Raw genomic sequence first — 27681 nt, forward strand, 5'->3', positions numbered from 1 at the left:
TCCTGAATATGTCCTCGTTTATGAGGCAAGCACTTTCCTACTGAGCTATCTCCCAGCCTGGAATCAAACTTGTAGCCACTGCATTATACTTTCCCCGTCCTGTGCCCTCTAAAATCATGTTTAGGTTCAGTGATGCGAGCCGACTTACTTGAAAGTCTCAATAAGTAGTAGTAGGACTCAGACCCACGCCAATCTGCTGGTGTTTGTCTAACGCCCTCCTCTGCCTTTAGCTCACCAACAAGGCCTAGCTGCCAGGTAGGATGCAGAATAGACACAAGGCTGTTTGAGGGACACAGGATGAGTGTGTTGCTGACTCATGAATGTGAACTCTCTCCAGTCACCGTGAAAAGGAAGGCAAAGCAAAATGTGTATTTAGTTGATAGGAAGATGTAGAGGTGACCTTCATGCACATCGTATTAAGGTGTGTCTCTGTATATTTGACTGTTAGTTGCTGAATCAGGCAATGAGCTATATTATAACAGATTCTGGTGCTATCACTGCTACTGAGGAATCTCCTGTCTCCATGTTGTATAAAAATTATTCCCCAATTATCTCTGATTGGTTAATAAAAAGGCTGAAGAACCTATGACTGGGCAGAGGAGACAGTAGGTGGGACTTCTGCTCCCAGTCTGGGGGTCCCAGGTGGGGAGGGTGGAGGTCGCCATGCCATGAGGAGGAGGTCAATATGGAGGAGTAGCCATGGGGACAAAGATGAAACAGAGATGGCCAGAATTAGGCTAAAGGACAGGTAACTGCATATGGCTGAGAAGTAGGCCAGGCTAGCATAGATGACCAGGCTAGCATAGATGACCATGAGAATCTGCCCCGGCTATAGTGCTTTAAAGCTTATTGATAAAGGTAAACAGGTCTCCGTTTGGGAACTAGGGCAGGTGTAGAAATACTAACCATTAATTAAACAGAAAAAGTTACTTTGTACTAAGTTACAGCCACTGAGTAACACATATTAGAAAGCAAAGAGTTCAAATGTCAGACTGAAAAGGAGCATGTTAAACACTGAAGAGAAAACCTGAGTCTTAGTATATGAAAGGCAATAAAAGCCATGAGAATAAATGGCAAAAATGTCTCTTTCATAAGAGACTAGGATAACAAAAAGAATAAAAAGGCACTCTTGATGTTGAGAGTTATAGGAAGAAATTTCCTTGTGAGGCAAAGAAAACTAGTCTGCTGTGGTTATACAATGCGTATTTCTAAAGTGCGCCTTTGACCCCAGCACTTGGGAGGCAGATGCTGATGGATCACTTAGAGCTTGAGGCAACCCTGATCTTCAGTGAGTTCCAAGCCAGCCTAGGCTACAAGTGAGACCCTGTCTCAAACAAACAAACAAACAAACAAACAAACTCATGATAATGAATGTATCAAATGAAATCAGAAATCCACTATTGGTACCTGGACACATCTTAAGAAATTTTTTGAGCCCTTCACAATTTCCTACTGACACCATACACATGGCTCTATTTTGGAAGCACCCACATCACATGCTACAGATTATTATGCCTAATAGCATTTAACCTCTCAAGATGACTATATAGTTTAAAGAAATGAGAGCTCCTACAATGTCAAGATACTACTTTTAAAAGGGGAAAAAAAATGAAACACTGAAAAGCTCTAAGAGGAATGATAGTGTAAACACAGCTATTTTCTCAAATATAGGAATTACAGAGCCAGATGTTCACAATGAAAATCAAATATTCAGAAATTAGAAATTGGTGGTCTATTAAAAAAATGCTGAAATTTCATGAGTTGCATCACAGATAAGTTGGAGGTGGTTATCAATCAGGAGATTGCGTTTCCATGGTGGTTAGTAAATGAACCTGGGCACTTGAGGAAACTGTGCAGCAGCTGGTAAGATCAATGTCATTGAGAACAACCTGCTGCCTTCTATAGTGTCCTTTAGCCTCTGTCAGAAGCAGAACACTGGCTTGGTGGAGAAAAGGTGCAAGAGGCAAAACCAATATCCTTAGGAATCGAGCCAATAGCTCTGTAGAAAGCAAACTCCCAAGGGCTCTGCGTATCTGGATTCAGGCAGGAAGTGGTGACACCAAACAGGGTCCTTTCATGCTCCAACACATACTAAACACATGAAGTACAGACACTTTAGATAGCTCAGAAAAATAATACCATGCAAGGACAGCCTGAAATGATAGTGCAAGTGTGCAGTGTCTGATAAGAATGAAAAAAAAAATGGTGAATTGCTTGTAGATAACCGCCGCTTCATAGTTTTTTTCCCAGGACTGTCCTGGTCAAGGGATGGTGTCTGATTACGAAGTGTGTGGAATTAGGCATATTTGAGTGAGCACATGTAAGCTGGGTGGGCCATGCCCAGACCCCAGGGACTTTCTCTCCAATTCCTTACTTCTATGGAGCATGGGATCATGCATCCCACCTGAGGCCTTCTTTCTAATTCACACAAACATCCTTAGCCTGTTTAGCCTGTGTCTGGGCAGATGCTCATGGCCAAAGATAACATACAATGTTTTCTTTTCCACTTTGCAAACCACCCCCCAAGTTAAAAAAAAAAAAAAAGCGAAATAAGGAGATAACAAAGCTAGTTTTCCAATGATCTTAATGCAGCATTCCTCCTATTGCACAAGATACCGTATGTTTCTAATTGCAAAACATCTACACTTGCACATCTGCCCAACAGCAGCTCAATTAAAAGCAGGTCTATCAGATTGACAGTTTCTGTAAGTGTTCAGCTCCCGTCATGCTGTAGATAACAGAAAAGCACTTAGCAGTAGCTCCAGGCAATTTTCCAGTAATACCTGTAAATCTTTCTGTGGCCATCTCCTCCGAGCTATCAAAGTGAGCTCAATGACAAATCAGTTAAAATAAATTGCTTTTAGAAACTTGCAAGGTTTGGATAAAAAGCAAGCCATACACAACATCTCTTCAGTCTTCCTCCTTCTGAAGGCATATAATTGTCACTCACCATCTGTGCCATTTATCTGCTAGCCAGGCCTGGCCATAGCTGTTCACCCCCACTTTACTCTACTCTACTCATCCTGTTCTGGCCCCGGGAGGCTGACCTCTATGGGAAATGGGCCTTAGCTGTGTCCTTGCCCTCTGACCCCTTGCAGAAGAAATTGGGAGGATGGAGGAGAGAACTGGAACCCAGATGCTCCACCTTCCTCACTGTCCCCAGAGAGGCAGTCCTTGCTCCAGGGCTCTACAGTGACCTGCTTTGCCCTTGCTGACTCTGGTCCCGGTATGCTCACAGAATCCCTAGACACATGATTATGTCTCAGGGGTTGTGATGTCGCTCTGTGTCCTCACAAGCGCTCAGCAGCATAAGCTGAAGAAGTGGTTGCTGGCCGTTCTGCGGCTCTAAATTGCGGTCACTTACATGCACCGTGTGGAGCAGATCAGCTGCCAGGCACTGCTTCAGCTTCTCGTCGCTGCTGGCTCCGTGCAGCACCAAGTCGGGCATATACGTGGCGCAGTAGCCCGCCAAAAGCGAGCGGGCAAAATTCCTAATGTTTGGCTTGCTGGTGCTCTGAGACCTAAAACAACATGTGAAATATTAAACACAGTTTTTTTTTTAAAGTATACACTTTATATTATTGTGGGAACAAAACCTCTAATGATATAAGAAAGCATATAGTATTTCTTGCCTCATCAGGGTTCTCTAGTGAGGAGATCATAAATGTGAGGAAAGAGGGGATTTGGGAGAAAAGGAAGTAATTTTTATTAAGATGGAAACCAAGAAAGAAAAAATAATACTATCTCCATAGCTAGCTAAAACTTCATTCTTAAGCCAGATGAGGAGGTGCCTGCCCTCAGTTTTAGGCCAGCCTAGGCTACATAGTGAGACCTTGTCTAAAGAACCAAGGATCCTATTCTTAAACCTCATACTGAACATCCACCAGAAAGTCAGTGTTAGAAGAATGAAGAAAAAGGCTGGGGATCGTGGTGCCAAAAGCATGGCTTTATGATCCTGACCTTTCCGCAGAGGGAGGTACCCACTACATCGAGGAAGGAAGAGCAGAAGGAATCTTGTAATTGCAACTTTGAGTGATCATGGACCAAAGAACCAACTGGAAGGAACGCTAATAAAGAGGACTGGGTGGCTGGAGAAGCCTTACAGTGCGTGTGATCTATCTCCTTAGAAGCAAGCCAGCCAGCCATACAAACTGCACACCCATGATGGAATTCTCTTCTCCTAGCTATCACGGTCACTGTGGCCCTTCACGCCCCCAAGATGTCTCAAGAGCTGCAAAGACAACCACCCATCCTCTGTCCAAGACCTCAGTTGCACCAAGATGGCGAGCATCCTTGGAGACCAGACAGGCTGGAAATCCCTGAACGTAACTGGTGATACCTCTAATATTTATGAGAAAAACATGTGTTACATATAAAGTGGCCAAGAGTGGCTACCACGCTCCCCAAGTCAGGTGAGGAACAGACTCCAGTTTCCTGTGAGGTGTTACCTTGGCAGAGGCAGCTCCACTTCCAAGGACCCTTCAGTCCTGTCACAACTGTGACCTAGTTCTAGCAGGGCTAAAAGGCATGCTTCATCATCACTGTCTCCAAGAGCACTGTCCAAGCTCTCATTCCTGGGAATGTCTCCTTCTATCCTGTAGCTGTCCTTATCCCTGGCATCCCCATAGGGGACATCTGCAGCATCCAGCAGGCCACCCTGCTGTCTACATCTGTTTGGAACAGGCTTTGATGTAGGCCCTGTCTTGCCTTTTAATTGCAAATCTCTAGTCTGTTCCAGTGGTGTCCGGCTACTGCCTGCTGCACAGCTGGGAGGTGCAAGGGGGCCATCAACTTGGCTAAGTTGTCCCACATCACGTGCCACAACGCTGGCTCGGAGGCCTCTGTCCTCAGAGACACTTTCTCCCCCTGAAGAGTGGTCCTGCAGGAGGGTGATGTCCCTCTGAGAGTCAGCTTGCAAGGAGCCCGTAGAGCCCTGCTGGTCTTGAGTCAGGCCACTGTTCACACAAGACATGGCAGAGCCACCGGCCTCACGAAATTGTCCACGGGACTTTAACCGTTCCTCCATTTTCTTGGCCCGGCTTTCAAAGTCAGACTCTGGAGAGACGGAACTTCCAATATGGAAAGTGACCTTTTCAACAGGAGGCTCCTCCTGGGAATGCCTGTCAGGGCAGGACCTGGCCGCTGACCGGTCTGCTGGCTTCTTTAGCATCCTCCCATGCGGCTCCTCATGGGCAGTTTGTTGGTCCACCTTTATTCTTACTCCGGGAGCCTCACAGCTGGGAGGTCTTGAAGAGCCATCCTGGGCTGCCTCTTGGTCATTCTCTTTGTCCTCACAGAAGATGCCTTGAGGTGCCCACAGACTGTCAGGTTCTGCCTCCCGGAGCCCCATGCTACCGGCCTCGGAATCCTGCTCTGGCCTCTTGCATCTGCTTTTCTCAGGTCTGTGACCCAGATCACTAGTACCACTGCCCTCTGGGATCTCAGCTACTCCTGTAGGCTCAGGGCTGCTCCTCTCAGCTGCCCCTGGTGGTAGGATTGGCGGCACAAGAGCAGGCTCATTTCTCACGGTAACCACGACATACTCAGACTCCTCCACCTCTCCTTTTTCCAAGGCTGTGACAATCTTGCTCCCATTTATAACCTGGTCATCCTCACTAGGATTCCCACTCCAGGTCAGCTGATTCTCTTGCAGTTCCGAGCAACGGAGAAAGTAGGTCAGAACATAAAGGATGCGCTGGACCAAATCCTTCTGCTTCCCAATCACCACGGTGCGAGTCAGTCTCACTGGAGAGCCTATAGCTCCATAAAGGTCACCTGTAGGCAAAGACGGACAGAAGACAAAGCCCTCCGGTGTTAGCAAGTATGGATTTATCTGCCCTTTACAAGAACAAAACAGGTAACTTGATTTCCAGCCTCCAGTCACTTTTTGACATTCCAGATACAGAATTTCTAGGAATGGCCACATTCCAGTTCCCTGACACCAAAGGGCAGGTATGGAAGATCGAACAGGCTGCCGCTCAGCATCTCGCTGAGCACAGCAGAGCATGGCCGCAGTACTGTTGGGTACACAAGCTCCTCATGTGCTCAGGTGGTTTCAGCTCACCCAAGGAAGGCTGATGCCGCTGCTTTGCATCAATGACCCGACATTTGTGTCTATGACATATGACAAACTTGGAGATATCTTGGAAATTGGGAAATTTTCTTAGGACGTTCAGGGGACTATGCGAGGATTGGAGAGAGCGCTCAACAGAGCATGCGCTGTGCCTGTCGTGGATCCAAGTTCAATTCCCAGCACCCATGTCCTTGCTGGGCAAGGACTCTCACAACTGTCTGTAACTCTGGATAGGCCTTCATCTCATCTGGCCAGAAACCTGCACTCACAAGCACACACAAGCATACACATATACATAATTAAAAATAAAGAAGACTCCTAGGACAGTGAGCCTTAGGGTAAAATGCAAATTCAAGAGTTTCCAAACTGATAAGAGTCAAATCAATTAAAAATACTTAATGAGGTCGTGTGTGTAGGGTTCTTTTAGTACACTGATTTACTCTAAGCAGACTCAGTTTAATTTATAAGAATAAAAAATTACCTAGTCATGAATGATAAATCTGGAAATTTTCTTTCTTTACTATCATATGAAAACACTCTACAGGACACAAAATATATCTTATTTATTATTCGGATAAGTTGGTTAAAACAGGCTGATGAGCCAGCTGTGTGTTCAATATAAAAGGTGGAAGTTGGCAGAAGTGCTTCAATAGTGCTCAAAGAACAGACTGATATAAAGGGTTAAAAGGGAACAACGGAACAGGAAGGGTTAAGTTGGGTGTGAAGGAACAAAAGACAGGACAGTGGAGGGAATATGGGGAAGATATCTAAAGACCGTCAAAAAAGTCATATGGAAACCTAATACTATAGATGTTCACGCACGCACGCACGCACGCACGCACGCGCGCACACACACACACTGAAATGGAGTTACCTACAATGGGGCAATATTGCTACTAGATATCAAAAGCTATCAAATAAAAATCCCAGAGCCACGAATGGGCCACTTCCTTGGGAGCTGTTGGCTAATGAGATCCTATAGATTCCCACAGGCTACTGCCAATGCTCTTAGTTGCTCTCCAGAATTTCAGAGTAAGACCCTGTTGCTGAAGACACCACAGAGAGAACCCAAGCTGGCATTCACCTGGCAGCCGCATCCCTAACTGCTAGCTTTCATAGTAATGGAAGGTGCTACGCATGCTACAGGAGGGGAAAGCAATCATCAGTCCTACCCAGCTGTGAGCCCTGTGATCTACAAAAAACAACTGGCCTGGTTAGATATGCCCCCTGGTGCAACAGTGGCACAATTATCATGGGAGAAACTAATCATTTTTTGCTTGGAGTTAAGTCTTCCTCCACAAGAGAAACCCATATCCAGCACAATTATTGAGCCAAGAACCTGTGTCATGGACCTGGGGAGAGAACTTAACTATAGTTCTGCTAAAAGGGCACGGTATTTCTAATTTACTGTTTCTAACTTACTGCTGCACCCATAGATCAATGCAGCTTTCAAGCCCCATCTGAGAAGTGTCGATTTACAGCAAGTGGTAACTGGCATAGAGACCCACAACTGGCCAGGCTACAGAGATAAGAGACTGCAAAACACTCGGCCCTAAACAGAACACGTATGCTGTACCCCCTCTTCTCAAGGATGACTGCAGAAGACGGAACAGAAAGAATATAAGAGCTAAAGCAGCTGCATATATGAACGCACAGCAGTCTTGACAAACCAAATTCCAGCACGGAGATGGGAGCTGGGCGTAAAAACCCCACCCCTAGCTGTGGAGCTATGGGTTATCGTTAGCTTCTGAGGAAGAGAGGCAGCTTTCTCAGAGTGTTGCCCCTGGTGAGTCGACCATTCTCCCGGACAAGAATTTGGGCAACACAAACTGGTCTTGATGGGCTTTAAAAATGAAATTAAATAAAATTTAAAAGGGCACAAGGTTAGGTGGGTAGGAGGAGATCTGGAAGAGCCGGAGGAAGGAAAGTGAATATAATCAAAACATGCAAAACTCTCAAAGAACACATTTTTTAAAAAAAAGTACTCACTGCTTAACTACTAAGTCGTGAAGCTTGATTATTTGATTATAAGATAGACAACCAACATTTACTGACTGGGTAGGCACTTACATAAACTAAGAGCTTAAACATTGTGTGTCCTTATACAACCAAGCCAGAGTTAGAAATGACTGAAAGTCACCAACACAGGAAAGGGTGTTACATAAATGAGAGACCATACTCAGTCATCACTACAAAGAAGAACGTGGGAATTGAGGACTCAACTGAGGAATGCATCCGTAGAGAGGCAGGAAGCCACAGGTTAGAGAAAACTAAAATTAGGATAGTGAGGCTGAGAGAATCGTTGTGAGAACGGGCAGGAAGTTTCCTCTCTAGGGAACCATAAGGAAGTTTGTCCTTCAGAGTCTTCCCTAGGGCACAGCTTCCAAGAACACTTAAAGAGCAGGACAGAAATAACAATAAACAACAAAACTGAAGGCTAACGGAGCTAGCTTTAGCATCTATGAAGTCATCCTAGACTTCAAAGTGAGGGCTCAGAGGTGTGAGGAGACACTATGGTTTGGTCTGAGAAAACTGTCCTGATCACAAGCCCATAGCATGCCTTTTTCTGATCCCATCTCCTCATGCTTCAGGGTATCAGTCACTTCAGAATGTACGTGTTTCTGTGACAGAGGCCAGCCTCAGTGCTGTTCCTACATACAAGCTGCTCCTGGTGTTGTGGGCCTGTGACCCCAGTTACTAAGGAAGCTGAGGCGAGAGGGTCATGAGTTCAAGACTAGCACAGGCTATATAGTAAATTCCAGGCCAGCCTGGGCTACATACAGTAGCTCTGTCTCAAGCACGAAAGAAACCAAGCAATGCCTCTTATCTCTTAAAAACAAACAAAAAACAAAAAAACAAAACAAAAAAAACCCCACAAAAAAAAAAGCTCTAAAAATTTTACCAGATGGCCTGAACCTTATACATTTTAAATGAATTGTCTACGTGTTGGAGCAGTATGGTCTGTGGCTTTTCATGTAAACCGAGCACACAAAAAGAACTCTGAGTCACAAAGGAGGGTTATTCCCGTAGCTAGTGATAGCAGCAAAACTAGAAAAGAATCAAGAAGCTCCTTACTTCGGGGAATGGCTCAAAATCCATATTTAAAAAAAAGAAAAAGAAAAATAGGGAGTCTTTTGAAGAAGGCGAGATTATGTTTGTAAATGAAAAGGAAAGATGCTGCTGGGTAAGGGCTGGGGATTAACTCCGCAAGAGCACCTACAAGCCTGAGGACTTAGGTGCATTTCACAAGGTGCACATACGAAGCCAGGTATAGTCACATTTGCCTGTACCCAAACTGCTAAGGAACAGAGAGCTCCAGGTTCAGTGAGGGAACCCTTCTCAAGGGAACAAACAGGGCAGAAAGCAACAGGAGGGGATGCCTGATGTAGTTGCACACACATGCACACTACTGAATGAAAAGGTATGGTAAAAGTCAAGGTTTAAACTAGATGACGTCAACTCAAGGTGGGCAACATTTTCTACAGGGAGGAAGAGAAACAGATGTATTCTTCCTTCCTTCCTCCCTCTCTTCCTTCTTTTCCGATAAGGTTTCTGTGTAGCCCCAGCTGTCCTGGACCAGCTTTGTAGACCAGGCTGGCCTTGAACTCACAGAGATCTGCCTGCACCTGCCTCCCCAATTGCTTCGATTACAGGTGTGTGCCACTGCACCCAGCTGATGCATACTTTCATGTTATTGGATTAAATTTACAAGTGTTTATTATCTTTTCTCCTTTTTTTGCCAGAAAATAACTAATTGCTGCAAACAAAGAACAGTGCTCTGAAACCCACAGGTAAGTCTCACTCTCACCCTCCTGAAGAGTTAGTCTCCTTCTGTACACAGTGGAGACCTCACAAGTGTCTGGAATACAAAAAGACACAACACACTTACGACGAATGTTCATTTATTTAATCCTCACACTCCGATGAAGAGCAGATCTCATCCAGTAAAGGCAAAGATGGCGCATTTAAAAAACAGGTTAAACAGGGTTGCTCGTTCTGAGGAAGAGAAGGATGAAGAACAGCACATATAGCCCTGATGTCTGTGGCCCTATCAAGCTCGTTAGCGTGCACACAGGAGAGATTCTAGGAAGTAACAAGTACTCCCCCCCAAACTTAAACTTCACGAGTGACATAGGTCTGTACATCCAAGAAAGGAAACGAACTCCAAGTAGAGAAATTCAAGGAGAACCCAAGTAAAGATAAAAAACAGACACGCTGTAACTGAACTGTCAAAAGCCAAAGGCAAAATGGCATTTTGGAGGGAGCAGGAGAAAACCCACTCACCACCAGCACAGGGACGCCACACCCTAAAGCCCCCACTCCAGAAACTCTGGTCTAACCTACTTTCCTGTTTAAATGCCCTTCCAACCCACCAATGGCTCGCACAGGCCACTAGTGGGTAGAATCCCTAATGTAGAAATTCTTGTGCGTGGTGCCCATGGAGGCAAAGGCCCTGGATCACTGCACTCCAAAGGGCAAGTCCTAGAGTGGGAAGAGAGAGACTGTGGCTGAGAACTGACGTGCAGACTGCCCTGATAAGCTCTCAGTAACCTGGTGAAGTCATTCACAATACTAAGGAAACTAGATTAAATATCAGCCCTGCATCGCTGTTTAGTCCTCAGAGCATTCATTTTCCTGCCGACCATGACACAAGAAAACGACGGTAACTTAAGTACATCTTCTGACTAATCATGGAAACGCTTTCTCCGCTGTGATAATGGAGACTCGCTCGCTCGAACTTGTCACATGCCATCTCTGCGCAGAGCTTCATTCCACCCTCAGCCCATGCTGATCAACGCCCCGCCCTCAGAGGGGCTCTTCTCAGGAAGAGGGAACTGAGGACCGTCAGTGGCATATGATGTACGACGAAAGCAACGAACAAGCCCGCAAGAGGGGATTTTTACCTTATTACGCTGAACATAAGAAGTCAGTGGTTCCCAGTTAGCTCAGTCCCACAGGAGGGGCATCCCTCCGTCTAAATGCATTCATCTAATTAAATGCATGCTGCTTAATTACCACTGCTTGAAAATCGACTCTGCAGCAGGACACGCCGTACTTCTTTAATGACCAGTCTGTTCCCCTCCAGCAGTAAATACCATACTTTGCAAAAATGATTTTCCCAAATGAGAACAACAACACGTGTTCTCCGGGCTATTCAACCCCGAGTGAGGTGGCAAGTTCTGAACTGCCATACACTGTACCAAGTATTTAAAAAAAAAATAAAAATTTTTTTTTTTTTGAGATGAAGACTTGGTTAAGTAGCCGAGATAACTCTTAATCCTCCTGCCTCAGCATCTCAAATTCTGGGATTACACTCATGTGGTGTCACTCCCAATCTAACATGGTTTTATTACCCACAAACTGGTTAATTCATTCAAAACATACCTATTACTTTCCCTATGAGACTTGTATATTCTTTTGTGTCTCATGGGCACAAGGACAGGAAAGTTTTTTTTTTTTTTTACTGCTATAAAATAAGGACAGCTGTAACAGGTCGGGACAGGTCAGTGTCGTGAGAATCTCATCAATCAGCACGTGTGTAAGGTACTGCTAGTGTCGTGGTGTCAGCTTTTGTTACAGTCACTGAAGCACTGTTTTCTGGACTAGAGTGCTTTTCCCCAGCCCGCTGTTTTTCCTAGCAATTACCATCGGAGAGTCCCTCAGGTAAGCCTTCTTTGAAACACCATCATCCTCTTTTTCTCTCAATAAATGCTGCACAGGGTATCTTCAGTAACAGCATCCAGAGCAATGGCGCTTGGTACAAGTGCTGTGTGCCATAGCAAACACAAGTCCTGACCCCATCCTACCTGACATGTGCAGAGGGCTTGCTTAGCCACATACAAGGTCCCAGGTTCTACCATTAACACACAAAAAGAAGAGGCACAGGAAAGCTAAGTGACTGCCTTCAGGAACAAACCAAGCAATAGGCCTCCAGAACCCATATTCTTCACCCCATGACACTCTCACTCCCACATCCCTTGCACACTCTTATCCAAGCACTAGGGTGTTCTCAAATGACCTGGTCACGGATCAACCTTGTCCACAAGGCAGTTGACTACTGAGGCCTGAGCAGCTGTGACTCAACATTGTTTCTGGCACATGGTTGGGACAAAAGGTCATGTAACGATATTTTTGTCACTCTTAATGCTTACTGAGAATGAGGCCAACATAAATCCAGACATGGCAGCCTTAGTCTCACATAGTGTTAGATTTCTAAACCATGCCTACACATATTGGTTGAAGAATAATGCTCCCATCAACTGCAAGGACCAGCGACAGACATCGGATTTACAACGCGATGGGAAAGGGGGTAAGGGTAGAGAGTGCCACTTTGCCCAGCCAGCCCATCCATCCTACAGTTCTTACTCTTCCAAGGGAAATCTGGCGATGTTTAGAGGCATTTTGATGGTGGCAACTTTGGGCAGAGAGGGGCTGTACTAGCATCTAGCGAACGGAAGTCAGGAGTAGTGCGAAAACTACTTAGAAAGTATAGGACAGTCCTCCCTTGCCCGATCACAACTCGGCCATGAAAAATTATCTGGTTCAAACAGTGAGTAGTTAAGGTGAACAGCTCTGTGAAGTGGAGAACTTAGTTTACCTACACTGTCTCAAAAAAGCAGAACAAAGCTACCAGCAGGGGAAAGGGATGAGGGTAGCACTCTGACAATTCGATCCTGTGGGCCAATCTTATTCCTACAAGACACAATCCTTGAATGACTGGGTTGGAAAGCCAGTACAAGATATAATTTCCAGTATATTTTTTCCTATTTTGTAAGACACATTGTACGAACAGTCAAATTATATACTAACCCAGCTGTGCCCAGAGAGGATTATACGGATGTGTTTTGGCCAGCATATTCACTGACTGTGAGGTACGCTTCTCTGAGAAGGCTTTAATGGGAGGATGGTCAACAGGCATGACAGTAGGCACCCAGGCCAGGTGGTAGGTCAACACCGCAGTTAGTAAGGCAGCAAAAAACCTTGGAAAAACAGACAAAAGCATAGCCAGATTAGTCAAACACAGGACAAGGCATGTCCTGCACAGAACATATACTGGCTCAGGATTGGCCCACAGGTCATGCTTACTGGTTTTTGTTGACTTGTTCAATCAGAAGTACAAATTCCTTGAGAAAGCGCTGGCAGAGCTGGTTTTTTTCCAAGGTGTTAGACATCATGGTAAGCCATACTGGTTCAGCTATCCTTGGAACAGAATATAAGCTTCGGATAGTCCCCCTACAGGAGAAAGAGGAGACAAACTGTCATAAGTAGTTATTCTGGGTATCTTAGTATATCGAAGAACAAAGCCGAACACTGTAATTTGGATCTATGTACTGCTTAAGGAATTAAAAAAAAAAAATTAACACGGGTTGGCAAACTATAGCTCACACAAATCGTATTGTTACCATTATTTTATAAATAAAGTTTTAATTGGAACACAGTTATGTTCATTTATTTACACATTATCTCTGAGTGCCTCTGCAGGCACTTCTGCACTGACAATGGCAAAGTTAGGTGGCAGCATGGAAACCCTTAAGAGAAAAAGCACACCATCCCTAACATAAAAAAACACTCATTTAGAGACAACTTATGGGGATGTAGCTCAGTGATACAGTACCTGCCTACCATGAGCACCACACACACAAAAAATTAATATAAAGGGTTAAAAAAAATGAAATCTTTTTTTTTCAGAATTTATAATCATTTTTAAATTTTACTTTTAAATCTATACATAAAAACCAGAGAACTGTGCAGGATTATAGGGCATCACACAATCATTTTTGGGTGCTATTTGTTTTGCTTTTGTGGTACTGAACACCAAATCCTGGTCTTTCTGCATAGAAGACAAGTGCTCTATCATTATGCTACAGTCCCAGCTGCACATAGTATTCTTATGGTAAAGAAATACAGGTCAAGAGCTGGGCACAGCAGCACTTAAGAGACAGAAGCAGGAGCACTGTGAGTGTGAGGCAGCCACAGCTACAGAGAAAGACTGTCTATATAAGGTAGGGTGGGGGCACAAAAAGGTACGCCGGCAGAGAAAGCACATGCTATGCTGAAAATGAGACTGCTAGGTGACTCAACTCTGGTCTTCTAGTTAACGTGATGGCTTTCTAAATCAAACACCCAATTGTTTTAGATGGGAAAGCAGCACACGATGGCTCTTCTTCACTAACATGCCAGCTTCTAATGCAGAAGCTTAGCGGGCTGGTAACATGCACAGGCTATACACATAAAATGGCAAAGTGAGGACGGGAATTCAGGCATGGCAGGCCCTGTTATCAGTTACATGGGTTTTTCCAGGGAGTAAAAACTTACTCAGGCCCTCCACTGGGTAAAAAGGAAACAGCCCTGAATGAACAACACAGATCTCTCCCAGATCAAGATGGGGCAGGCCAACTCTGACTAGACTATGGAGCCGGGTGTCTAAGGGGATCAGGACAGAATACAAATCTACCTTGGCAAAAACAAAAAAACGAAAAACCCTCAGAGTTGAGCATGATGTATCTCTACCTGTGGGTCTGGGAACATGATGAAACATTTCCTAAGGGGAAAGAGTGCAAGAGCCCAAATACTGTGATGTCTGCAGTAATACAGTCTCTTCTAGAAATGGCTGCATAACCAAGATCGGACCAATGGCAAAATATATGGACATATTAACACTGAAGATAAAAGAACTTCTTGGGGTCCCACCCCTAAAACTAAGAACTACAGGCAACTAATGACTTCTGGGAGAAAGAGAATTAGCCTCCTTATTGTCCAATGCAGAGTTCATCCCTGAAAACAAACTCAACGGGCTGTATTTACACACTTGTGCAAATACCTACATACATATATGTACCTAACAGTAACAGTCTACTGACTTAAAGAGTGTAGAGGTGAAGGAAATATGGGAGGGGCTTTAAGGAAAGTAGCTGGGAGGGGCAAAAATGATATAATTCTATTTCAGTTAAAAACATATCTTTAAAAAAGCAGCAGTGAAGATGATTATAGTAGCAAAGTCTAGAATTTACTTAAAAAATTCAAGTCTCAGCTGGGCACAGTGGCACACGCTTTCAATCCCAGCATTTGGGAGGGGGAGGGGGATAGGGAGGGGGAGGCGGAGGGGGGAGGGAGGCAGAGGCAACTCTATGAGTTCAAGGCCAAGGCGTCTACATAGTGAATTCCAAGACAGCCAGGGCTATATAGCGAGAACATGTCTCAAAAACAACCAAACAGAGCAAAAGCCACCGAGATTCATGTCTCTAAATGTGAGTACATTATTTTGTCTGTTTCTGGAAGGGCTCACTATCAAAATAACTGTAAAACTCTTCTATGTATACAATCTCTGTTTTTTATTTTCGTGTTTTCAGCCCTGGAAGATTAGCATTTGATTAGATTAGCATCTGGATGCTCAAGCACAAGCCAGCTTTGAGTACGAGCACGGCAGAACACGCGCCAATGCAGGGCTGCCCTCTGAGGGGACAGCTCGCCCACCACCTTCACGGCATTTCTCAAATGAAACGATCTAGACAGTTCTTTATCTACAGCTAGAGTTCAGAAATGGTGATGATTTTGCTTCATTGAGCTCACCAGCAAAGAGTGTTCTAACATTCTAGGAACTGTATTTTGTTTGTTTTTTTATTTTGTTACCCCCAGCTATTTGGCTCAGTTACTCATGACTGCTTTGCAGTAAGATTTCCTGTTCACCCTACCCGGACTAGCCGATGGACATTCTCCACTGTTGAGTGGAGAAGGAGATCTAACTTTCACACAAACTCTGGTGCCCCATATTTGAACATGTCCCTTGGATGGAGATGCCTGGTGGCACTCAGAGGAAAGATAATAGGTCACCAAGGAGAGACCTGATACCGTATGAGCATATTCAGGGGGAGGAGGTCCCCCTCAGACACAGACTTAGGGGAGGGGAGTAGGAGGAGGGGGAAAATGGGAGGAAGGGAGGAATGGGCGGATACATGGGATGGGCTAACAACTGAGATGTAATATGAATAAATTAATTTAAAAAAAAAAGATTTCCTGTTCATATGCTGGCTCTGAGACACCCGAATGAGCACAGTGAGAGAAAAACCTCATTTGCTCCCTGGAGTAGACCACGCTGGTCCCCCTCTCTAGGGGCAAGGAGTACAGAAAACCACTGTGTCCAGGGACGACTGGTGAGTCTGAGATCAGCTAGAAACTTCTTACAGAGTCAGAGAAGGGGGATCAGACAACTCACTGTCCAGACCAGCACATGTACCACAGGCACTACATGTGCGCTAGATGTGCCCTAGCAATTGAGCAGCACTCTTAAACCCAAGTGACATCTGTAGAAAAGGTAAAAAGGCTTTGCCTGTGGAGTGTATGGGACAATAGACATAACATCATGAGACTGCTGATAAGAAACCTTTATAATCAGTTTTCAGTTCATTCTGATAAAACAATCCAATTAAGCCAAGATTAGCAGTGTACACCACAATCCCAGCACTCAGGAGGCAGAGGCAGGTGGCTTTCTATAAGTTTGAAGCCAGTTCAGTCTAATAGGCAGTTCCAGGCCAGCCGAGGCCACATGGTAAGACCCATTTCAACATAATCACAAAAAAATAAAAAATAAAAATAAAAAAAGAACAACCCCCAGCCCTCATAACACAACAAAAAACTAACCCCATTAAGAAGTGTCAGGTAGAGTGCTGATTACTCAAATGTCTGGCTTTCCTTAACCTGTTCTCATGGGTAGGGCACTAAATAAGATGACTGAAAACTGCCAGTCATCTAAGAGAGAGCCCCATGGCAGCCGGTCGGTCGTATGACTGCTCATAACATCCCGCTGGATTTTCAAACCTTGAAGGTTACCTGAACTCTCCCAGTGCTTCCATCAGGCGGCTCACATAAAACTGGACTCGGAGACTTGATTCTGCGATCTTCCTACAGGAGATCATGGCCTTCATGGAAGAGAGTGAGCCAAATTACTCTCCAAGAAGAAATTCCCTCCTAACTGATCTGCTGGGGCTCGCTAACGAACCATGACGTTATAATACACTTAACACGCTCACGGTAATGCCGCTTTGCCTCATCAAAAAGCATTAACTTCCTTCCCCACAGCAACCAGTGTCTGGTCTCTAGCCTTACAAAGGCTACGGATCATTGTTCAGGGCAGGTTCTGACTTCCTTATGCGGGCTATCGGACACATAAAGAGACGTGTCATCTCTCCGCTATTTGGCAGCAGGCTGCAATCATATTACCTTTCATTTTCTTATGCTTGGAATCGATCCCAGGGCCTCGCGCCCGCTGTGTAAGTGCTTGAGCACTGGGCTGCACCCCTGGTCCCAGGGCCTCGCGCCCGGCTGTGTAAGTGCTTGAGCACTGGGCTGCACCCCTGGTCCCAGAGCCTCGCGCCTGCTGTGTAAGTGCTTGAGCACTGGGCTGCACCCCTGGTCCCAGAGCCTCGCGCCTGCTGTGTAAGTGCTTGAGCACTGGGCTGTACCCCTGTCCCGGGGCCTCGCGCCTGCTGTGTAAGTGCTTGAGCACTGGGCTGCACCCCCGTCCCTTACCTTCTCAATTGCACTCTTCAGCCTGTTCATGTGAGACTCGAACAGGGGGAAATGGGAGAAAAAGAACTCCTGGAAGTTCTGCTGTGCTGCCTCTCTCTCACACAAGGAAAAGATGATGCTGATGGCGATCTTCTTCCTTCTCACGATGGCTGGATTAGAGCTACAGGTCTCCTCAGCCAAGCTAAACGTCTCATCAGTTGACCTGGCGGGAAAGGAAGTTGGAAATGTGGCCATGCCACGTCGCCAAAGGAAATCTGTCTCACCATGGGACGACACTAAGGAAGCTAGTGCAGAATACTGAGAACTCGGCTTGCCTTTTGTCTACCTCAAACTCATTCTCTTCTCCACCCTTTATCATGAAGATCCACTTACCCACGGTAAACATTTGATTCTCACCCTTTTGATTATATTTAGGAGCGAGAGGCACCGGTTCAATCACAACACAGGCTCCAACTAGAGAGATGCTCAGCGGGTAAAAGCTCTTGCTATGCAAGCCTGGGCACCCGACTTCCATCCCAGAAAAGGCTGGATGTGGCAGCATGCACCTGCAATCCCAGCATTCCCACTGTAAGGTGAGAGGCAGGGACAGAGGAATTGCTGGCGGGACCCTCACAAGCCTGCTAGCCTAGAATATGACGCACAGGAAAAACAAGAGAAACCCTGCCTCATCAAGGAAGAAGGTAAGAACTGACTCCTAAAAGTTGTCCTCTGACCCTAGACTGTAAAACAAACAAATGAAACAGGCCCTTGTTTTTTGTTGACAGATAACTGACAGGCGGCTGAGAAGATGGGCCCTGTGGAGTGTTCGGTTTACACAGACACCATGCTTCAGCACTCCCTGGCACTTTCCCCAAGGCTATTAGAGCCAACGGATAAAGTTACTCCTCTAAATGCCCTGATGAAGCCATGCGATTAACTGACTGAGCACGCTGGCAAATCTGTTAAGCAGAAGAAAGGCTCAACTCTCTTCTGCTATTATAGGCAAGTTCTCAAAGAAGCTATGATCCTTTTGAGAGACTCCGCTTCTGTAATAAAACAACCACAGAGCCAATACGCTCTCACTATATATCCAATTTGTCTTTGGGATAATACAATTATGGTTTAACCCTGACTCTTACTTAAATGCTGTGAGGAAGCATTTACTACACAGCTACTAACGGCAAGAGTGAAGATAAAAGAATGTGCTTTGTTCTACACCAAACTAAGGGCCAGGGCAGATGAGTATAACTAGCCTGCCACACAGCAGCACATAGTCTTTTCACCAACTATACCATTTTTAAAGCTCTATTCAAAGTCTATAGTATCCTGTATGTTTCAAGCTATACCTGCATTTTTACCAATGTGCTCGCATCTGAAGCTGCACGGTTAGGAAAGCTATGTTTAAAAGAAAGGAGGGGAGCACCGTGCTCCAGGCTGTGAGGTATACCATTCGGCTTTCCTTAACATCCCTCAAGATCTGGTTTGAGGGTGTAAGTGACAGGCAGCTCCTGATCTGCAGGTGTCACACACCACCAACTCTTTTCTCTAAGAAATCAGCAGATCCCAATGACCAGAAAAGGCCTTGAGAATCACTCTGTCACAAATTTTTGCACAGGAGGCGACCTTTTTTTATATTTAAAAAGGTTCCTACTCTTTGTTGCAATGTCCCTGTATTAAAAGCTTGCTTCTGTTTACTATTTCTGTTCTACATATAGAAATCCTAGCCAGCGGCGGTGGTGAGCATCTGCAGTCCCACACCACTCAGGAAGAGGCAGAGGAGGTAGGTTTGAACTCAACTTCAAGGACAGGGTAGGATACTGAGACCTCGTTTCAAAAAAAAAAAAAAAAAATTAGCAACAAAATATTCTTCTGAGCTATAGTGTAAAATGGGCCTCTCGGCTGAACGTCCTTTCTGTTCTTTATCAAAAGTAAAGCACCCACATCACTCCCTTCCGCCTCAAGCCACGGGCACCTTTTACATTCAAGCTGCGATCGCCACTAGGCTCTATTTCATTCATCTCCATCTCTAGCCTCTAAACAATGGTCAACTCTGCCACCAGTTTTAGCACAGCAGAGAGTGCCACCTGCTGAACTGCTGTAGAACTTTCCTAGCTGAACAGGGACTAGGTCTGACTGTCTTGACCACAGATCTCTACTAACACTTAGAGCCGCTGGGCTGCAGTCTGCAGTCCTGGACCAACTACCCACACTGGAACAAATCAGGTCACAGGGCATCCTAATTATCTTTTATTATTCCACAACAAAGGATGCTTGGGGATGCTTCAAAGAGCTCAAATACAGAGAGATACTTTTTCATACTCTCTCCAGGTTTCTACGTAAGCTGCAGAAGCCATTTTTGTAAGTACAGAAACCGAAGCAGTCAGTGCTTGCCTGGAAAACAGAAAGCTCTCTGAGGCCCATGTTAGAGCGATTACCCAAGATATCGCCTTTGCCAATCAAGGCTCTTGGATATCAGCAGTGACCTGCCTGACCTGCCATCTCGAGATCATGTTGTAGCACTCAGACACACACACACACACACACACACACACACACACACACACACACACACACACCTGAAACAAACAAAAACCAACCATGGTTGCACACTTCGGTCTTTTCCATAGAGAAATCAAATAAAGAAGGCATGGTGGTTTATACTTTTAACCCTGGCCTATGGGAGCAAGGCAGGAGGACTAAAAGTTCAAGGCTATTGAGGGCTACAGAGCTAGACACTATCAAGAAAGAAAGAAAGAAAGGAAGAAAGAAAGAAAGAAAGGAAGGAAGGGAGGGAAAGGAAAAAAATCTAATTGTATTTTGTTACACTTAAGAATACACTGATATTTGTAAGTACCTCAAAATTATAATCACTTAAAGTAAAACCTATCACCATTTTAGTACATACGGAGAAACTATAATTGATGACAGGGCTGCTTAGCACAATTGTTGAGGTCAGATCTGATCTTACATTGAGCAATGAAACAGATAATATGATGGGTCTCAGAACATCCCAATGGCAACTTTGTTCATACATGGTGGTGTACGACTTCAATTCTAACTCTTGGAGAGGCAGAGACAGGTAGATTCCTATGCATTTTCGGCCAGCCTGTGTGGTATATGTAGCAAATATCAAACCAGCCAGAGCCACATGTTGAGGCCATATCTCATTTAAAGCCAGTAAAATTTAATTTTAAGATAAATAAATAGACCATTCTTCCTAAGGTTGTTAGGAATGATATAGTCCTTAAGGCTGGCTTTACTCTCACTTCAGGCCATCTTTTGTGCTAAGTGGTAGACTTGGTATTGGGCTTGTAGGTTGAGTGTGTTGTGCATCCTGCAGCTAGTAATACCTCTGCTGCCTGTGGGGACAGAGGAACCCTGGGCATTTCATCTCTTAGGAGGAAAACACCAAATCCCAAAGAAGCCAGACATGGAGACATGCCCCTTGGAAGCCTTTTGGTTATTAAATTGAACAAAGTTGCTATTGGGATGTTCTGAGACCCATCATATTATCTGTTTCATAGCTCAATGTAAGATCAGATCTGACCTCAACCATTGTGCTAAGCAGTCCCATAAATGATGTAGCCAGACCTGACTATGTGACCAGACTTTCTGAAGATACTTATGTAGGTAGAAGCTCAGGAACGATTCACAGTTCCCAGTGTCAGGTCTCCATTCCATTTGTTTTCTGGATTTTAGAGGCATACATCTAGAAATGCTACAGACAGCTTCAGACATAAATCTGAAGGAATGAAAAAGCATTTGGTAGCAAATAAAAGCCTCCAGGGATAGCCCACTGCAGAGGCTGCAGAATAGCAGCGAAGGTGGAAATGGCGAGAAGCTGACAGGTGCTATAATGATACCAATAATGAGAGTAATAATAGCAGTATATAAGTCACACTGGTCAGTGTGTTATCTGCAATTTAAAAAAAAAATGCTGGACATGGTGGTGCACACCTTTAATCCCACAGCACTCAGGAGGCAGAGGCAAGTGGATCTCTGTTGAGTCCAAGGCCAGCCTGGTCTACAGAGTGAGTTCTAGGACCGCCATGGCTATATAGAGGCCATCTTGAAAGCCCAAGTTCTGTTTCTTGAGACAGGGTCTGTCTGTGTGTAGCCCAGGCTGGCCTTGGACACAAGCTTGTCCTAAGTCAATTTCCTTTGTGCTGGGAATGAATAAATGAATGAATATAAATATGTACACACACACACACACACACACACACACACACACCACCACCACCACCACCACCACCAATGTCTTATTTGTCATATTTTCTTGGCCATATACTAAACCCCATCTGAATACTTGACTTGCTAATCTATTTTACCTTTCTAATAACACCAAGGCAGAACCTGTTATTATCCTAATGCACATGAAAAGCCCTTAGAACCTAGTTAATATGCTCTAGCACATGCCTGATGGGGGCCTTTATTACTTTACTACGATTTACCCTTTATTACTTTTAGAGCTAGGTCTGTAAGGAATCGGACTTAAAGAGAGATTATATTTGCTTTAAGTTACCACCAAATCTAACATGTACATTGCACAGCTATCCAGGCATTTCCAGTACCTTCTAAATTAAAAGGATGCGTTTTCAGCTGGGTACAATGTCAACATACTCACAGTCCCGTCACTTAGGAGACAGACGCAAAGGATGGTGAGTCAGTGCCATCTGGGCTATACTGAATCCCAGGCCAGCTTGCCTAGTTTTAATTTGCTATCTCCTAACAAGTTAACGTGCAAACTTTCAGGCTAAGCTGGAGCTAATCACAGAGTTTCAGGTTGTCTGCCCCTGACAACAGGCAGTTCCGTAGGCTGTTTACACTAGCACTTTCCTTAGCCAGAGGAAACATGTAACTCACCTCCTTGGAAAGATGCCATTTTCCAAACTGGTTGTCTGACTTCTAAGCCAGCGGCGCTGGTAACTGCTAGAAGAGGACGTAGAGGAGCTCGGAGACGGGAAGGGTGTGATCAAAAGGCTGCTCAGCGAAGCTGCAAGGGAGCAAACTTCAAATGTGAAAGTCCTGTTTGAGTCCTTACAATGCACACGCTATAATGCACATTACTGATGTATTCAATAACACTGAGCTATACATTTACAATGAATTCCACTGGGGGATACTCAGAACCCACAGAAAAACCTAAGCTTGCTAGTATCCACATGTAATTCTGGCACTGGGGAGGAAGAGACAGGAGAACCCCTGGGGTTCAGTGGCCAGTCATCCTAGCCAAATAAGAAAAGTCCACCTCCTAGGAAGAGACCTTACCTAAGAAAGCAAGTGACATCCAAGGTTGACGACTGGCACACACTCACGCTGCACATGCCTAAAAGTCTGCACACACATGTTGACTCACCCCCTCCCCCCACAAATGAATGAATTAACAGATGACAGATAGATGGATGGATGGATGGATGGATGGATGGATAGATAGATGGATAGATAGATAGATAGATAGATAGATAGATAGATAGATAGATAATATACCAGGCATGGTGATACAGTACTGAAGATGCAGAGGCAGGGGAATCTTGAGTACTAGGCCAACTAAGCTATGTAGTTCCGAGTCCCAGGGCTGGCCTGAGTTACACAGCCTCCCTACAGTCAGCCTCCAGAAAGAGTATAAGATGGCAAATTTTATGTAATGTGTATTTCAACACCACACACACACATACATGTTCTCTCCCTCTCTCCCTCCCTCCCTCCACCCATCCCCCCTCTCTCTGCCCCTCCCATCTCTCTTATTTTTTGGATTCTACCAATCATACCCAGAAGGGGGAGACTAAAATTTCTCTCTTGCAGAAGTTTCTGTAGATAAAGGGGGGCGGGGGGGGGAGGCACACAGTAGATTTTGATGCAATCTAAAGCTCAGTCCCCCTGCCTCAACCTCCCCGGTGCTGGGATTACAGAAGCACACCACCATTCTGCCTAGCCACCTTCTGTTCTTAGTCACAGGGATTCCTAACCCACGACCTGCAGGTCGGGTCAGTGCACATTGTCAGCACATGGTCAGGTTTTGCTGTGCACCGTCGCTGCTTCCCTTGGAGTGCACACTGCAGACTCCTAGGGACACAGTGTACGCATGTAACCTAGCATCACATTCCGAAGCTTGCTTACATGGATTTCTTCCTTTGGCTTATTTGTTCACTCTCTACTTGGAGGTAAAACTTAGGCAAAGGAACCAATTCATGCACATGAGATCCTCTGACTCCTCTTTTTCATTCTTTTTGTTTGTTTGCCTTGCTTTGCTTTTTTGAGATAAGATCTGTGTAGCCCTGGGTGTCCCGAAACACACTATGTAGACCAGGCTGGCCTCAAACTCACAGAGACCCATATGTCTCTGCCTCCCTAATACTGGAATTAAAAGCATGTGCCACTATGGCCAATCTCTGAACCTCATTTTCAAATCCAGAAAATTAATTTAATAAACAAAGTTATAGGCAATACAATTTAGCTCCTAAATCAAAGTGACTTTAAGACTTTAGAAGGTCCCTAAGCTGTCACGGACCTGTAACTCCAGCTATGTAGGAGGCAGGACTACTACAGAGAGGAGTTCATGGCCTACCTGACGTGAAGTTAAGGACAAAAAGAGGGCTAGGGACACAGTTTAGCAGCACAAAACTTCCCTAACATCACTGGTAAAACAAGAAAGTCTTCAAAAGCGCTATATAAGTTTTAACATTCCCTGCACTTAGGAGACAGAGGCTGGCAGATCTCTGTGAGTTTGAGGCCAGCCTGGTCCAAATAGTGAATTCCAGGGCAGTGAGGGTTATGTAGAGAGACACTATTTCAAAGGGAACAACAACAACAAATCGCCAAACCACAACGTTGATTTGCTTACCGACTTTCTCCTTTCCCAGTGGAAAACCTATGATTTTATAGTCTCACCACAAAGTTCCTTGATGGCAAAAACATTATGTCCAACCTCCTTGTGCAACCCTAGTGGTCCCTGGCTACCTCATTAGATTATATTTTTACTGCAGTATCTCTGGAACCATCTTGTGATCTCACTTGTCAGAAAGAGATGTGACCTAATAGCTATCAAAATACCACCTGCAGCTACGGCTAAGACATTCACCTGTGACTTCCGTGAGAAGGTCACTCTCACACGGGGGTCTTACTTTCCTCTTGTGCTCCTTTCTTCTAACCCTGTACCTAAACTCTCTACTGAAGATGTTTTTTAAGAAGCCCCCATCTCTTGCTTCATACTGGTTTGCTCTGTAACTCTTCAGTGTTGAAGCCACACATTCTGGGCTTGCCTGAGTCAAGTTCCCTAAAGGATTATGCGAACTCCTCACTCAGGCTAATTTGGGTTACAGTGTGGAGCTGTGTCTGTCCCTGTCGCCACTAACAAAGTTCTTCGGCCACTGCGTATCTTTTATCCACAGTCCGGGCTCGAAGAATGAAGAGTCCCTTAGAGAGCTGTAAATAGACTAAAGCTGGTCCTTTCTTCAGCTTCAGATAAATAAGGCTGATTGAGTCTGGCTCAATAATTCAATCAATAACTCAAATTATACTGGGTTTACGGATTGATTCATATGACTTGCTCTCACTGAACCTGAGGTTTCATAACTTTTTCTTATATTTCTAAATCCCTTATAGTTTCCATTGCTACTTATACTACTTTTTAAATTCTATTTTTTCTTAAACAAGGATCTGTTGGAGGTTGCTCTGATAGAAATTATTAGAAGCAGATGACATGGTATTGGGGAAGGGATTCCATACCTGCTCCACATGGGAAGTCATTTAGGGGATTAATATCTGCTATTTTAGAATATAACAGGTGTCTGTGTCTTAATTGATTGCTAGCGGGTTAGAAAATATTACCATAATAATAATAATAGGCCTAATAATAAACATTATTAGGCCACACTGGTAAATTAACCACAACAAGGATCTAAGACACAAGATTACAAAGGGAAAAGCTAAGGGGGGTGGGGGGGTGGGGAATAGCTCAATTGGTAAAGTGTTTCTCACCCTAACACAAGCATGAAGACCTGAGTTCTATTTCCAGCCCCCACCCCCACCTCCCCAATGTAAAAGGCCATGAAGTAGCCTCAATTCCAGCACAGGGAAGTGGACACAAGCAGGTCTGTGGGGATTGACGACCAGTTAACCTAGCCTATTCCATGAGCCGTAGGAAAATGAGAGACCTGCAAAAAACTACAAATACAAAACCCCTACCTAAATAAAAAGGTTTTAAGGCTCTCCCTCCCCATTTGCCTTAGCTAAAGCCAAAGGGGGAGGAAGGGTGGTAAGGGAGGGGGAGGGAAGGAGATAAGAGGAGGGGGCTGAACCTTAGGTTTGGGATATGACTCAGTAGTAGCTCCACTAGATGTGTGAGGACCTGTGGTTTCATCTTTAGCATCAATCAATAAATAAGTAAATAAATAAATAACTGAATGCTCCAATATCAAACACCTGACTTTGAACTAGAAGAAGTTTAAACAAATGAAGAGACAGTTACTGTAGAGACTGCTGTGCTCACATGATATGGAGGTACAGCAAGGCCAAGGAATGACCAGAAACAATACTGCCAGATACAGTAGCTGAAAGACTAAACCAAAGATACCCATCATATTATAATTATCACACACCACAGAAGACACGTGGGGTCCCGAGAAAAGCCTGTCCAGGAAGACAGGGAAGTGTAGAAGATGACCACAGCCCTACAGAAGCCGTCCCTCCTCTCATGCTCAATAGGATCCCAGGTTGTACAGTCACAACTCAAGATAGGCTGCAACTCAAGCCTTCCTGTGTGTGTGTATGAGAGAGAGAGAGAGAGAGAGAGAGAGAGAGAGAGAGAGAGACAGACAGACAGACAGACAGACAGACAGACAGACAGACAGAGACAGACATGGCCTCTCCCTAAAGGGGACATTACCCACAGTGCCAAGGGCTGGGGTGCAGATTGATAGAGGACCATGTGCAAGGCCCTAGGCTCCATCCATAGCACTATAAATACCCAACTACCAAAAAGCAGCACGGCCCTCCAGCCCAACTCAGGTCTTCTCTCTGTGTGCTGACGGGTTAAGTGGGTAAAGGCTTAGGCAAACAAAGGGTAGCCATGTAGTAACCATACTGACTACACAGTTGGATGCTTGGCCGCTGACAGCCTTAAAGCCTTAGCTCCATCTTCTGTCCCTTCCTGCTCCTCACCCACCTCACTGTCCCCTCTTGTTTCTCACTCCCACCTCCTGTCCCCTCCTACTCCTTACCTGGAAGAGCAGACTCGCTTCGGTGCTAATGGGGGGGTCTAACCCCACATAGGAGCACTGAGCCCAGCTTGCCACTAGTCCCTAGTCAGTCCCTCCTCCCTCTTCTGGCAAGCCATCTGGCCAGCTTGAGAAGCCAACTTTGCTCCCTGAAGAAAACCCTCCTTTTTCTTTTGCAATATGCATGTGAGGTCATTCATTGAAATTAACACCGAGTGTCCAGAGCGAGTGCATCCTGCTTCTGCAGCAAAGCTGCAGCCAGTTTTCTCTGAGCACCTCTGTAATGTCTGCTCTTACACTGAAGGTTTATTTGCACACATTCCAACAGAAACGAGGGAACAGCTGTCCTCCTCCTGGGTGCTTTAAGGACAGGGAAACACAGTTACACTGAGGATGGGAAAGTTTTCTTTCTGGCTAAATTTGAACGCTTTGAGGAGGAAGAGAGGCTACAACTAACCTGGCCTGAAGAGACTGGCCTCAAGCCCAGCCTGCTGGGCTTACACTGCTCACCACATGTGTACTCAAGACTTCCAGATTTCACATGCTCTGACCCAGCCCTGTCAAGCCAACTTCTTGTTTTAAATATACCAGATGGTTCACAATTGGAGAATTTGGAGACAGTTCTAGTAAAAAACAAAATAATCCTGCCCCGCCCCCCCTGCCTCCCCCCCCCCCCCAGACTTCTGTCTCCCTCAACAGCCTCATGCTTTCCCTACATGGTTAATGATATCTTCCCCTGCTTGTTTCTCAGGTCAGAAACCAGAGAGCTGTGCATGGTCCCATGTCCCTCCTTGTAACCCATGTGCCATTAGTCGACACGTCTTATGAATGCTACTTCCTCTAAGCCTGCAGCCAGTGTCTTCTCTCTAAGGCCTTTCTTGAGTG

General features: G+C 45.1%; 1 protein-coding gene across 7 annotated transcripts in view; it reads right to left on the reverse strand.

Annotated features, from left to right (window-relative positions):
• The window catches only part of FNIP2 (folliculin interacting protein 2), a 109946-nt gene that overhangs the window by 17875 nt on the left and 64390 nt on the right, over positions 1-27681 (reverse strand). For all 7 annotated transcript variants that reach the window (XM_084769678.1, XM_084769682.1, XM_084769681.1 and 4 more), the window contains 7 exons: positions 22445-22574; positions 17600-17801; positions 16901-16989; positions 13160-13306; positions 12884-13053; positions 4449-5775; positions 3365-3521 (listed from right to left, as the gene is read on the reverse strand). In XM_084769678.1, the coding sequence (XP_084625804.1) occupies positions 3365-3521; positions 4449-5775; positions 12884-13053; positions 13160-13306; positions 16901-16989; positions 17600-17801; positions 22445-22574 (2222 nt within the window). The remainder of the gene's footprint in view (positions 1-3364; positions 3522-4448; positions 5776-12883; positions 13054-13159; positions 13307-16900; positions 16990-17599; positions 17802-22444; positions 22575-27681) is intronic.

This window comes from Acomys minous (assembly GCF_964271855.1).
Source record: "Acomys minous genome assembly, chromosome: 19".
Taxonomy (NCBI): Eukaryota; Metazoa; Chordata; class Mammalia; order Rodentia; family Muridae; genus Acomys; species Acomys minous.